Source organism: Cynoglossus semilaevis, chromosome Z (genome assembly GCF_000523025.1).
Source record: "Cynoglossus semilaevis isolate Cse_v1.0 chromosome Z, Cse_v1.0, whole genome shotgun sequence".
Taxonomy (NCBI): domain Eukaryota; kingdom Metazoa; phylum Chordata; class Actinopteri; order Pleuronectiformes; family Cynoglossidae; genus Cynoglossus; species Cynoglossus semilaevis.
Window position 1 is genome coordinate 18,405,152 of NC_024328.1, and position 15,717 is coordinate 18,420,868.

A 15,717-nucleotide genomic window follows, 5' to 3' on the forward strand; every position below is an offset into this window, starting at 1 on the left:
AAATTGATTCTTTATACTTGTACAGTAGTACAATAATCTAAATTTACATTATTTTTAGCAGACAATATTGGTAACCATATTGGTAATTTCTGAATTTACAAATGACAGCAAGGGAAATCTATGTTTTGTCGTTAGTCTGTAAAATGAAGACTGCCATTGTGCTTGTCCATCATGTGGTGATTTGAAGTGTAGTCATGTGACCATGCTAAAATGTTGTTTTAAATGTCATTTATTTTATTTAAATGCAATTACAGTACATACAATTGTCTTTAACAAGTACGAGAACATTTCCTCAAAACTTGTTACTACTTTTTTATTTATATTTAGGGCTGTGATGATTGACACATACACTGTCCCTATCTTACCCATTAACAGCCATTTAAGTTCATCCACTGTTAAGTGTTTCCTCAAATGCTTTAATAGTCTTAATGGTTTAGTTGATGGCTATGTTAATGTGTTAATGCAAATCATTGGTTTTTGCTATGGCTCATTATGCAGGTCACTTCTTAAGGTGGGTGGCAATTTTGACCTTGGCAGAGTGCAGTTGTGGGGGCTAATGATTTTGTCTTCAAATATGGGTAGAGATTAGAAGTAAGGGCTGCTGAGGTACCACTTCAAACCTTTCAGGGACAAGGAATATTTTAGGTCAACAGTTGTTCATAACAGAACTTTATCTACGTACAACCACTTGATGGTTGTTTTGATATTGAACGCCATTATCTTCTCCATCATTTCGACCCCACCTATGTCCCGCATAAAGTCAATATTTGCCCCTTTTTCCGCCATCAACATTTCTTAAAGTCTCTCCTTCCACTCAACAATCTGCCAAGCCCCAACTTCCTTTTGAGTAAAAGTATTTGGCTCCCACTTTACATCAACTCCCTCTGTGTGTTGTGACAGCACGAGGGTGTACTCTTTTAAACTTTGCCTCCAAATACATAAAATATTAGCCATGAATTAATGAACAAAAAATGATTCACATAAACAGTCAGTAGCTTTAGATGCTACGCCGCTCTCATACAAGCACACACAGGCACAAACACTGAGAACAAGCATTCAATCATGCAAACTCCCCACTGAACAGCACACAGAGGAGAAAAGAGATGTTCATAGCGATTTCACCTCAGTGTGCTACCAGGAAATAGCTTATTACTTATTCAGTACTTTCTCTTTGTCATCTGTGCATATATAAACTGTGAAATCTACTAAGAAGCACTGGGGGTTGAGAAAGTGCGACTTGCAGAGAGACAAAGGCCTCGCTCTCAAACATTGATCTGGCAAAACTTCTATTCAAACCCCACCATATATCATTTCCATAGCAGCTATGAATAAATTGCATATTTCGGCATATTCAATTTTTTATGGGTTATGTAGCGTCTTAGTTGGGTAACTTGCTGCTGTGGTTGATTTCAATGAGAATGATGGAGCCGAAGTACTGCCTCAGCAGACACAGGGATGACACAGAGCTAGAATTTATTTATATAAAAAATAATAGAATAATTGTTTTGATTTTTTTCTTTAGCTCTATTATTGTCAGGTGTTGTATAAAAACCATGAAATGCCACATCATAGTAGTCATATAAAGCGATCACTTTGTATTTTTCCATCAGAAATATTCTTTAATTAGTGTTAATGTCTTTTGTTGGACCTCACAGTTAGATTGTTATATTTGAATTAATAAAATGTTATCCTCGTGTAGTGACAGCCAGACTAATTTACCTTCGTTATTACAGTCACTGGCTGAAGTAGAGGGAACAGCAGTAGAGACGTGTACACACCCAACTCCCATAGCTTCAGGTAACTGTTGTCTACTCCTACAAGTGAAACCTCTCAGCACAGAGCAGGTTCAATGTAAAGTACACTGCTTTTTTTAACCAATGTCTAAGTAAAACACCATCTTCCTCCTTGACATACATTTTCTTTCTTTTGCAAAAGGGTATTTTTAGATGAAGAAAAGGAAATCTGCAAATATATAAGACACCCCAAATACAAAAAAGGTAATCCCCTCCACCATTACAATATAATTGTCTGTATGTCTGTCTGTCTATCTATCTATCTATCTATCTATCTATCTATCTATCTATCTATCTATCTATCTATCTATCTATCTATCTATCTATCTATTTATCTATCTATCTATCTATCTATCTATCTATCTATCTATCTATCTATCTATTTATCTATCTATCTATCTATCTATCTATCTATCTATCTATCTATCTATCTATTTATCTATCTATCTATCTATCTATCTATCTATCTATCTATCTATCTATCTATCTATCTATCTATCTATCTATCTATCTATCTGTCTGTCTATCTATCTATCTATCTATCTATCCATCTATCTATCTATCTATCCATTGATGTTGATGACTAATATTTGTCTAGAATGGTAATGAAGTAGTTTTCATGCATGATTTCAATGAGATGTTTCATTGTGCTGTATCAGATTTGGGGACTTCTCCTATTACCATTTCTGACATTTCATTTTGTGCAGGTTTCACTGCAGTACACAGCGAAAAAAAAAGTCCCCGGCCTCGTCTCATTTGAAAAAAAAAAAAGTAACTTAATTACAGCTGTATGTGTTTTCAAACACTCTGGATGATCTATTGTTCTGCTCTATTCTAATCTCCTGATCTTTATCATGTCCTCACGAAATATCATAAGGCCTACCCTCTCTGTGTTTTGTCGTCTTTCTTCTGCCAACAGCAGTGAACAGAAGATAAGCGCGACACTGACGTTGTGCCTCACCTTGTAGAGGTTTTGATGCTGTGAAGGTCTATTGTCAGCCAAGAGGAGCAAACACACACTCAACCCTCTGGCAGTGTTGCATTTGTCACAAGTGAAATACAAAGATTGTCAAACTCTGTGTAAAGACTGAGGGACTGCCATTTTTCATTGGGTGACACAAAAAACGTAGGTCATATAAAGAGCGTAAATGGCCACTAATATGCTTCTTTACTGGCTGCTGCTGATCCTGCCATCATCAACACTAAATGTCACATGACATTAGTCATTTTCATCCTTTAAAAAATAATTCAGGGTTGCTACTCTGTCTCTACTATTTGCTAATCTTGTCGACTACTCAGTGGAGTTTCCTTGTAGATTTAATTGAGTAGCAGAGAAGACAGTAGGGCAGGGGTCTGCCTTTAAAAGGTAATTTGATGGAAGTCCTTTGGAATTTACACTACCAAAGATAAATGCACTTTTGAATGTAAAGAGGCTGATGTTAGTTCCGACAGCTATGTGCTGAAGCCAACAATCACAAAACAATTAGAACTTACATTATAGTCAATTTGAAGTTACCTGTGAGCTATAACACTAAAATAAATGAATGCATATCTGATATATTATCAAAATAAATAACATCCCTATTCAGCTATAGATTAATAGATACTAGATTAATAGATTTAATTTCTTTTAACTAGCTCATTATAAAATATACAATTGTGATTTATTTAAATATTTTTTTCAGGACAGTAGTAACACCTGATACAGGGTTTACAATCTTTTTAAAATTATTTGTATAGGACAGAAATGAGCACCCCCCCATGGGGGGCACCCCACACACACATATGGACACACACGCACAATGTGTCATCGATGGGCCTCAGTCAGTGTGAAGTTGCAGCAGATGGTGTGTGCATACCTAACAAGCTTTTTTGTGTGACTGTGTGTGTGTGTGTCACTTCCACAATCATGGGCATGGAGGCAGTAGCAGTTGCAGCCTAACCATAAGTAGGTAATGGATGGGAGGAGCATGCAGTTGTGCATCCCCTCTATTGGCCCTCCATCCTGGGCCAGTCGATGGACGAGACAGGCCACGGCTTAGTTCATCACATACATCCCAAAGCTGGACTTGGTGATGGAGCTGAAGTAGCAGACAGAATCGAGTCAATAAGAAGCTGCTACTTTTGAATATTCACTAAATAGATTTTGCCAAGCTGCATATTAATCAACCACAGAAACATGCAAACTCTATAGCAAAAAAAGCTTTCAACATACTTGATAAAGTGGGGTGATTTTTATTTTATTTTTTGGCAGATAACAGGTAACTGCTTAATTACAAGTTTTGGCTCATGAGTCAATATTATCCCAGGTCTCCTGGCACAAAAAGTGTGTGTGCATGTGTGTGTGCGTAATTTTCTGTAGTGACCACTGAGTGCTGAACATCAAAAACTCTAACATGTTGTTCGTTCAATTCCAAAATGACTTTTAGGGAAAGTACAATAACCAAATAAGTAACAGAAAGACTTTGGGACAACTTTTGTTCTGTCTTACATTTCTTCAGGTGTGAGCATGTCTGTTCATATGCTTTCCACACTTCTGATTGAGTGACATAACAGCTGGGTCACTTAGACCAAACACAATCAATGCCATCTAATCCAATCTATGTTCTCAACACAGAATTCATTCCAAATAAAGGAATATTGTGGAGAATAAACTTCAGTTGGACATGATATAATTACAATAAAGTAGATTGCTTAGCCTCAGAAAAACATCAATCATATACAGTAGAGCCATTCCAAACATATTCCCTCTAGAGGAGCATAAAGATATTGCTATCGAGCTTTTGAAATGTCAGGGCAACAGAAACCCAGGCATTGTGCAATTACATAATGATTATTGCAAAAGTTTCTCCCCCTCACTCAGTGTGGCTGTAATATGCAGTGGATGGCCATGGGGGTTCATTAGTGAGAACAGGCTGCTGTTGAAAAGCTCCAGTTTCACCTCTGATCCTGGTTAATGTGATTTGGACCTGAGATTGGTAGTTGGGAGATTAGATGCTGGCTCACCTCAGGGTGGGAACCAAAGAAGGAGACATACATCAATGTTGTGTGCTTTCACACTCAAATGTCTTCTCACCTCTAATTTGCACTGACACATCTGCAAAAAGAAAAAAAAAGTGACTTAAAATCATTGGAGGAGCGGCAATGGTGTTCGCCAGTCCAGACATGGGCGCATGATTTGGCCTTTCATAACTGATCAACTGTTTTTCTTCAGCAGACTGGCAGAGGCGTAGGTCAGCTGCTGATGACAACTGTGCTATAGCATTCTCCTCTTATTACCTCATGGGATACCCTCATGGCCCTGCTCTGCCAGTCACCACATCAGGCTACTCCTTCTTTCATTTCCTTTTCATTAATCCACTGCTCCTTCTGTCACTCCTCAGCTTCCACGCTTACAGCCTGTCCACCTTCGCCCATACACTCCCTCTGCCCCTTCCACCTCCCCCCTCTTGCCCTCATTCCTCTCTCCCCCTTCTCATTAGGTCATAGTTGTGGTGATTTGTCAGAGTGGCTGTGTTGATTAATAGGCCAGAGGAGCCCCTATATTTGGAGGCTGTCAGCAGGGCTCCAGAGTGCCAGGGCCCTCCCCTGCTGAGCCCCCTCACCACCCAGGTGGCCCCATTTGGGCTAAATGAGCTGTGAAGGGTCCCGGCTCTGCCCGCCTGCCCCACACTGAGACACAACGCACAAACACATGCCCAGACAAAGACACAAAGAGACGCAAATACATGAGGGCATCAGTACGCAGACACACACACACACACATCTTAAATGCATGCACACATGCAGGCACGCTCACGCACTCAACACCCTGGCTCTCACTGCCACGCACCCCTGCGTTCCCACATGATTTGTCACACTCCATCAATAGACAATAAGTTACTGCCACTCTAGCCTGTCAATGGGCCTTGTCTTCTGCAGACCTCTCTGCACTCGCCTGGAGGCTAAGGAAGGGTTGAACAGGGGAAAAAGGTGAATGTATAGAGGTTAAACCTGAGAAAGAAAGGGAAATTAAATTAGACAGAATGAGAAATAGTGCATTTAAAAGCATGACAGAGAAAAAAGGGGCAGAAGAGGTTGAAGGAAATATCAGACAAATTGCAGGTTCCCACATCCCGGTGGAGGGCTTACAGGGATTGTCCTGATGTAGAAGGGAGTAGTCAGGTTCAAGGAAATGCAAATCAAATTCAATGGTTTTAATGTGTGCATGTTAGTGTGCATGTGTGTGTTGAGTGAACATGGTTCAGCTGCTCCGAGCCAATTGCCTGGCCTTGAAGCGCCCAGAACCCTAAACAGGTAATGCGTGTGAACGTCCCTCTTTGCAGGATTATTTTTGTTCCCCTCAAACTAAGGAAAGAAGGGAGACCTTGGCGAATGAGATCATCCTGCCACATTTGCACGCACATGCACACTCCCGCAGAAGCACACACGCCCCTTCAATGATTCAATCTGATGATGGGTATTGGAGGGGAAACAGGATCCTCGTGAAGGTCACCGAAGTCTGCGTAGTAACATCCACCACTGCAGGCTACTGTCACTGCCTCCACTCCTACACTGTCATTTACTGCTGGCCAGCTCACTCTCGTTATCAAACTTACTTCATTAATACACTTCATTATCTGCTTGCACTCTACAGACAGATGTGATGGACCCTCAAGCAAATGACAGAGAAACTGGTATAAAGTGTTCCCTCTTAGAGTCTATTCAATGAACGGGTCATAACACATATAGTCCTCTGCTATTAGTTTATCTGTGATTTACACTTGGTTGGACATCTGCACAAGGAAAAAAAAGTGGTATGTTTCTTTAGAAAATACTGTTTAATTGTACCGATGGCTATGCTTTATAATTACATCTGAAGTGATTACAGTCATTATGAAGTCGTTATTTCGGAGGCTGTTGAACATATGAAAGGCGGCTGGATACAGTGGCTGAATAGACAGCTGTTACTGAAGATGTAAGTAACAGACAGCCCACTATCACACTGGCAATATGGACGACCATGAAATTAAGACTCAACGTATAGTAATTACAATGACAATGAGCTTTGTTCGATGTGTCAAGTATCAATCTAACACTTGCCAGGCAGCTTTCATATCATAGCTAATAGACAGTTGGCGGGGCCAGGCTGTTGCCAACCGCTGAACTGAACTATTCATAGGCTGGCCCCTGCGCTTAGAGGTTGACGTAACAGTAACACACACATCAGCTCCATGTGCCCCCATGCAAATGAGTGCATTAGAGCAGACCTGAGAGAGCTGAGCGTGGCCAATAAATCCAACTGGGCTGGGAAATGTAGCCTTTACCATGCGTGTCCAACCCCATCTATTTAACCTAATTACACACACCATACCAGGTAATAAAAGTCTGCATGCCATCAATTTTGACATCTCATCCAGGGCACTGCCAGGAATGTCTATTAGGATCTATAAATCCTCAGGATAGTGATCTTCTTGAGGTGTAAAGTGTGTGAAAAGGTGTCTCTGTGGGGGACTGTCTTGTGTGCATGTGTGTGTGTGTGAGAGAGAGAGAAAGAGAGAGAAAGAGAGAGAAAGAGAGAGAAAGAGAGAGAAAGAGAGAGAAAGAGAGAGAAAGAGAGAGAAAGAGAGAGAAAGAGAGAGAAAGAGAGAGAAAGAGAGAGAAAGAGAGAGAAAGATAGAGAGAGAGAGAGAGAGCAGAAGTCAGTGTCACTCCCACATACACGACAGGTGTGTATGCGTGTGCATGTTTGACACTAAGATTCAAACTAAATCTGCTGGTACTGTATTGCAACACCCGGAATGAGCGAAAACACACCGTCGGTGGTTGACCACTTCATTGGGTTCAAGATGTAGACGAGGTGAGGCACAAAGGGATGAACCCATCGATAGAGTTCAAGCATCCCCTCTCCACCAGATCGACCTTAATCCAACGTCAAAAGACAAAACAATGAGTTGATTCAGACAGAGGGAAACCAGGGAATCAATCATTGTCTTATTGGCCAGCTAGTGTTCCTATCCAGGTGCTTTATGTTGTTTGCCAACAGTCCTGTCTGTCACACCTGATGCCAGCCGAAACACGGCTGCAGGTACTTTCACTTTTTTAAAGTCACGCCTTGCGATTGGATAAAGAAACCCGTGCTTTTTTTCTGCATGGCCACAGCCAGTGTTTTAGACACAGACGAATGGAGTTCTTCACAGCAGATTCACTTTCACTCTGTCTGTCTTTGTTTGCATCGCAACTGGGCTTCGTTCAAACTCCCCATCCTCACCACACTGAGGTGCATGTGGAGCAGAGCCATTTAACAAAGATTGAAGTGATGAGGTGAAGGAAGTACGTGGAGAGAGTGAAGGACACATGGCTCTGAGGTGTCGAAATGTTTGCTGGGGAGAAAAAGCTGCACGTCTCATCTATTTTTCAACTATGCCTAATCAAAAGAATTAGAAATAATAGAAAGTCATGTTTGATTACTCTTAGGAATTATAAATGATTGACTGAATTAACTAAAGGGCAAATAACGCTAGTTAAGTAAACAAAGTACAAATAAGATAATAAAAAACAGCTGACTGTATATGTCAAAGACACCTCTTGAATATTTAAAAATACGCAGTTTGCAGGAATTTCCTGAAGGTCACTGTAGTATAGAAAACTGACCTCCAGGAAAATAGCTTGATGCCACATGTATTTAGATGTATTTGTTATGGTAAAGAATTAATTTTTTTATTGTTATTTTTATAAAGTGGTAATTTTTTTTCTTGTTATGGTAAAACAAGAAAGTAGCCCTTACGCTTTGTGATTATCTATTAAAATGACAACCATTAAAGTTTTTCAAAACGTGGGCGGAGTACAGCTCCAACGATTAGCCAGTCCTCAGCACTGTTATACTCTTGAAGGGAAGTATGACTTTTAGTTTTTGTGGAGAAAAGTTTTGAAAGTTTTAAATGCACCTCCTGCACATTATATATTTAAACAAATTACAAACAAAAACCTTTTTCAAAGCAAAACCTATTTAACACTGTCTAGCACTTGATCATAACGGACAACGTCGTTATCCATCATTCTCTCGTTATTTCTCTTCCTCCTTCAGTCTCATATCTCTAACAGTCTGTCATTAGATCCTCCCAGTCTGCAGTTTGCAGCTGCTCCATTCATAAAAAAAGGGGAAAAGAATAAAGGATCATCACACCTGGATTTCCACACCAGGATGTCATCCATGGAATTCCTGCAAAGAAGCTAATCAATCAAACTGTACTGTAAGAAAGAACTGCGTGGGTGTGCGTATTTCCTATTAGGAAGGATTACTCTATTACCCAAAACACTTCAGGATTGAACGGCGGACTCCGAACACACCATTCTGTAAATGGATTTACGTCTAATTTATCGCATATATGCTTAAGATTGTGTTGGGGTTTTGGTTAAGCACAGGCTTTATGTCACAAGCAATTAAAATTTGGTGAATTCATAGCAACTGGTGTCACAACATCAGGACGCCGTGGCTTCTGTGTCTGTAAAACACAAAATATTTGTGGCTGATAAAAGAGTTTGGTGAAGGGAGGGATTTGGGTACTGCATTTTGTGCTTACTTAAAAAGAAACGAAAAAACCTGAGATAGTGACACAAATACACGTATTTTCTAAGCACACACAGGATGATTTGCAAACAGAGACACTCTCACACACAGTATTATTCCTAATAACACACATACTGCACACATGCACCCCAGCAGTTAAATGGTGATTTTCTGTTGGTTTATGAAGATTAGGCTCTCCTTCTTCTCCTTCTCACAGGTTTTTTTGTGTATTTTTCCTTGACTCTCTGCAGAGCTTCAGGCTTCAAAGCTACTTTTGTGCAATTGTTTTCTCAGTCTCCTATTATAAACAACATGATTTTAGAGAAAAGGCCGTTATTGTGCAAAAGTGTTGCAGAAATGGCTTTGTGACATTACTGTACGCCTTTCTTCAGTGTGACCCATACATAGAGGACTCTGAAAGCACTCGCCAATTGGAGCTCTGCTTTCATCCAGCATAAAAGCTATGTTTGCAATTGAGCTTTGGTGCTATACCTTTCTTTGCCTTGACGCCCACAGTCTCTGCCTTGTTTCATATGAGTGCACAACCTCAATGGCTTGAGTAATGGGTCCAAAATGCTTTTTCCCTGAACAAAATCACTGTTTTTTGTAGGTCATACAGAGGCAACTTTGAGAGACCTGAATAACTTGAAGAAACCACTGCTATTTCTCTCACTCTTTTCTCCCTCTCTCTTTCACACAGCCCATCTCAGTGTGAAACACAGGTCAATCACAGAGCTTTTTTCTTGTTTTAAAATGTCAACATCAAAGAGAAGCTTCACTCCATCGGTGGGGGGCACGCTGGCAGGTCATGGACGTTTCTCTGCTGTAGAATGAATTGGGGTCCAAAGCCAAACCACGAGGAGTCTGAAAGAGGCGGCTATGGCCTCACATCTCATAAGAGTCAAAACGACATGCTTTTAGAGGCTAACTCTTTACCTTGTTTTTTGCACTACATTGCATCTCACTGCATGAGTAGTGAATAAAAACCACTTGAATGTTGGAGCGCAGTAAAGGTTTTAAGTAGAATATAAGCATTTTTGTGCAAACATTTTTTCTGACATGTAAATGTCAAAAACATAATAGACTCCTACTTATATTTCTGCTCACAGTCATTAACATTTAAAAATGGACCAGTGTCTTCTGATCAGAGCTCACAACATCTCACTTAGTCTGAAAGGAACATCTGACATCTCTCCTGTATCACATGTGAAATGTGTCGTGCACATTTGTGTGTGTGTGTGTGTGTGTGTGTTTGAAAGTGTGAGCAGGCTGCAGACAGTGGCCACTGGGAAATCAAGGAGCACTTTGTCATGCATCCATAAATGTGTGACACTGCGTCTCATGAGACGACGCCTGATTGGTCTACGAGGCATCGAAGAATGACGAGTGAGTGATGGCCTCGAGGGTATGGTGTGGGTGTGTGTGTGTGAGAGAGAGAGTCGTGCATGTAATGTTATGTTTGTGCTTGCGCGTGTGTATCTGTCGATGAGGGTTAGAGACACAGGACAGCACTGTGACATGTCTAGGTGGCAAACTGTCAAAGCCAGCTGGCAACATGTCGTAACACTGGTGTCAGGGAGTCACTCTGGTCTCAGTTTTCAGGATTCAAAACCTGAATCTGGCTTTCTTAAATAATATTATTGAATACAAATACATAATAAAGAGTACATAAACATGTTCTAATGCAAAAAATAAATAACAAAATAGGGGAATTAAGGTTCCAGAGTTCCCAATGAGTAAAGCAGAAATGAGGTAAGAGTGTTTGACCAATGACCCTGCAATCAAAGCACATTCAAGCACCACAGAGATTTAATCAACAGGATCAAGGATCACACTGAATACTCACTATTGTGAGTAAATGTCAACATTAGAAGAAATGTGTTTAAAAAAATAAGTACCATTAAAATTGATTGACAATGCTTTTGTACAAGGGTCATAATGCAGTTACAGTTCCAATCAGGTCTACGGCCTCATCTGTGAATCTCTGCCTATAAGAACAATATGAATACTGCTGCCAGTGAATGGTAGAATAAAAGCTGTAAACTCTGTTGAAATATGGAAAACCAATGCTGATTTAAATATTAAAGGCAGCCTTGTCAGTGTATTTACTGAAAATAAACTACAGTAAACTGAATTATAAATAAATGTGCTTTTGCAACTACAGATGTTAGCAAAAGGGCTACAAGGGAGTCAAGCTAAAGTTTACTCCCAGATTATTGACAGTGCACATGTAAAAAAAAAAAGATTATACACACACAGAGTGTATAGTTTGCATTAAATTCACAAGATACGCTGATGACATGAATATGACGTGGTTAGTTTGTATTATTAATTGAAAAGCGTAGAAGAAAATCAAATACTCCATTAACCATATCCGTCTGCTGTAAAGAAGAGATGACAACCAAAACCAACAGGGGGCAGGCATAATTGCCAAGCATGTCCCTCATATTTACTATCTCCTAATAAGCTAATGCCATATAGCAGATAATGGACGGTCATCTGTTTGTTTGCATCTATTTGTACTCCATTTTAATGTTGCATCTCCATTAGCACAGGCACGAGGCAGGAGAGTGTTTAACTCTGTCTACCTGGTCCCTGGTTCTGATCGATGGTACCTGTTCCTACCACCTGAGTGGGAGAGGGAGAAGAAACATGAAGGAGAGACAGTGAAACGGAGTAAGAGGCGAGAAGGATTTACGCTGGCATTGCATTTTTGTCCAATTAATAGATTGCCAGTGTGTTGCACTATTTTGCATGACAAAGGAGGGTAATATTAAACTGCCATTTGTAATGAAAATGCACTTTGCAAATTAAAAAGTGCAGAAACCCAATTTTTCGTCCCCTCTTTAGGAAATAAACAGTCCTTAACCAATTAAAGTGCATTGTAATAGTTCTGTGATTTATTGCAGGTTGTTTAACTTTCAAAACTCAGCTAACCTATATTAAGGTCACAATCCATCATGTCTTGCATGGAGTGCTGCGGAGTAATGGCTGTTGTATTAGCTGCTTTTGATGATAGTATGAAAGAAGTATTAGCACTTGTCAACAAAACTGCTTACAACATAACATTAGCATGCATGAGCTGCATCGCCTATTCATTATCTTGGCAGCTGCATATACACACATGCACGCACACGCACACACACACACACACACACACACACACTGTTAGTACCTTATAAAACATTTTTGTCAGGATGAGAGCACATGTACACTGTTTGGGTTTGTGATAGAGTGGCACCATGCGAACCACAGGGGCATGAACCGGCTATAATACAAACAGGAACCAGAAAGATGAAACAATCTGTGTCAAACCATCAAGAGGAGGACAGATGATAATTCAGAAGAAAAAAGGGAGAAGTACATTTCCCCTTGCTTGGTTTGTAGTTGCGATAAAGCCTAATTGGGGCAGATACATAAAATAAAATGTCTGCATACTAAAATGTCTTTTAAGGGATGAAGCCTTCTGATTCTCACCCCTTGTTCTTTCTTTGGTTTGTGGAACTAATAACAACCACCTGGAAGTCACCTCCAATTTTAAACTGATTTTTAATAATATGTTAACTACTGGCCTCTAAAGATAAAGTTTAGGCCCTTGTTTTTTTTCTTTAATATAAAACACATTGCAATCTGACCATTATTGATTATTCATGACATAAATCAGCAAAGTCTAAAGTCTTCATCTTTGAGAAAAAGCTCCTGCTGGACCTCTCTAGCATTGCTCCTGGACCTAAATTTCTATATGGTATTATCAATGTAACACAGTCAAAACATATGTGCTAAATTGTCATTTGACAACAACTCATTCAGATAGCAAAATAAATAAAATTTCATACCCAAAATACCTACATCAGCCAGGAGGTCCACAGTAAGCTAAGGCCATTCCCTGCATTCATCATGGCCTCACATAAAGACAAACAAGCATTTACACCAATGGCCAGTTAGATCCCAGTGAAACTGATTTCTAATCTGCATGTCTGTAGGAAGAAACTGAAGCATCAACAGTAAACACACACGCAATGAGAACTTGGTAACCTCTTACATAGACTCCATCAGCTAGTACCAGGGATGTAACTGTTGATCTTCATGCTGTAAGGCCATATGCATGTATGTCTATGAAGATTCTCTGTCATCCAGGTCATGGACAAAGTTGAAGAGTTCTGTTAGGCAACCGGACGTGAGATTTTCTCAAAGAAGACGTTGCATATTGATGTAAACTTTAATGTGGCTCTTGCAATAAACTTTACTTAAAATACGTTTTTGGTGGGTAAAGTGACTTAATATGTTAACCCTCTTGACTGAAGAATACTTTTAAAATGGTATCTGAGATAAAGGAAAGTTACATTTTGATAAAGTTAACAATCATATATTTTACTTAGAATATTCTTAATAAACGTATCAAATCAGTCACATTAAAAAAGGTGGTTCAGGAAATAAAGTGTTTAACATCTGAAGTACAAATTACAAAGAATGGTAGGCCTCGGCACTAAGAGGTAGTTGATTTAAAGGGGTTGGACAAGAAGTTGAAGTAGAAACACAGGGAGAGAAGGAGAGGAGGAGGCAGAAAACGGATGTAAACACAGGGAAAACACTAGAGCTGAAGGGCACGGCAGGACAGCAGACAGTGAGAAAAAGATGCAGGGCACTGTGACACGGTGACATTTGCCTCTGCAAATGGGCTCTCTGGCTTTAGCCGTGCAGTCTGCTGCGATGGCCCCCGACTGTGAGCCAAGAATGCACTTAGCTCAACAAGAGCAAATGAATAGCCCTGTTTTGACTTCTACCATTACACTCCTTCTCCCCAATGGCTGGTGCTGGGCAGAGTAGGTCTTTGTTGGAGCACCGGTAACCCTGCGTGCTAAAACACCCCCTGCACCATGGTCTAATTAGTCTGTTATTGGCAGTTGGATAATATATGGAAGTATAGCTCAGTCGTCCTGTTTCGTGGGGGTGGCCGGGTGAGGGGGTTCTGCTTCATTTGAGATTGTGCATTTGGAAAAGCAGCTACAATTAAACTCTAGTGTCAACACGCATTGCTACAAAACAGCATGTTACTGCCAGTTTTAAAACGGTGCAGATTCCATTTTTACATCCCTACAACAGTTTTCTTTCTCATTGGCTGCTGCACATTCTCATCAGATCAATGCAGTTTATTTCCCCACAGCCAGGAAGCTACACATCCATCCACCAAAGCCTAGGCAAACACCTGACAGGCTCGCAAACACGTCAGCAACGGGCTATTTAGCAGTCAAAGCCTCCACACCAGAAATTCAATAGAGCTAATTGCAACCGCTAAGTATTCCTGTATCTCAGGGCAGCATAGTTAAATATCTGGATTATAGCATTTTTTTTCTCTCTTAAAGTACGTTAAAGACACATGTGCCCATCTCAGGAAGGGAATTAGAAATTTTCTCTCCTTGTTAGCGAGAAAATAACACTTAGGAGATATTTGGTGTTTTCTTGAAGTGTGGTTGTATGAAGAGACACCTAGTTAGTGCCAGTCTAAAGTGGGGACGCTCCGACAACGTGTCTACTAGCCATGAAAGACTTTTCATCTGCCGCACAAAAGATTTAGCTAATAAAAAGATAAACCTCCCAAAGTCTGTGATATCCCAAGTTTTCCTGACTAGAAAGTTAAGTTTGTAAAGCTCCCTATCTCCCACACCTCAGTCCAAAGAGAAAAACAACGACTTTTAATGCAAGGGGACAAAGGAGCAGCTGGTCTACTGCTGCCTCATTTGGTAAGTTTGTGCTAATTAGAAAAATCTCAACAAAAGAGTTCCATCATTAAAGTTAGAGTTTGCTGATGGTTGAACAACTCCTATGTACTTTTCTATAAAAATATTCCTTTTCTCTGTGAAACTTCTTCAAATATAGATTTCCTGTTGATAAAGACTGTTTATTTAATATGTTGTTTAAGATTTAGGTGAGTGTTTTTACTGACCAGAAATAATGAAATATTATTGTAGAAAAAATGGATAAAGAATAATTTTGAATGCAAACTAAGTGTTAAAATTAACGATAATCCATACATTTTTTTTGTTTTTTAATTTTTTAAATAAGCAATTTTATATAAATAGATGTGTTCCATGACATGGTTAACTGGAAATTCTGAGGTTCATGACCATGTAAGTCAAATATTTATTCAAAATTCTACACACTCTACCTACTACCTACATCACTACATACTAATGTAAAATCCCTACATATGTTGACCTATACATCCACTGCACTCCTGCCTCCACGCATACATATAAATGTGTGCATGTAAAAAAATGTGGAGGTAAACGTCCATTTAATGGACACTATGATGTTCACATCGATATCAGACCTGCAGCAGAGTTAACTATCATTCGTCCGCGTTCGCTGCCTGCC

At 39.8% G+C, this 15,717-nt stretch overlaps 1 protein-coding gene across 3 annotated transcripts in view; it reads right to left on the reverse strand.

Annotated features, from left to right (window-relative positions):
- Nucleotides 1-15,717, reverse strand: part of kiaa0825 (KIAA0825 ortholog) — a 111,108-nt gene that overhangs the window by 7,988 nt on the left and 87,403 nt on the right. The window contains exon 23 of one of the 3 annotated variants that reach the window (XM_017030644.2): nucleotides 3,583-4,890. The exons of the other annotated variants lie outside the window; for them this stretch is intronic. Coding sequence (XP_016886133.1) covers nucleotides 4,872-4,890 — 19 coding nt within the window. The 3' untranslated portion in view covers nucleotides 3,583-4,871. Of the gene's footprint in view, nucleotides 1-3,582; nucleotides 4,891-15,717 lie in introns of those variants that run through there. 3 annotated transcript variants of the gene reach the window in all.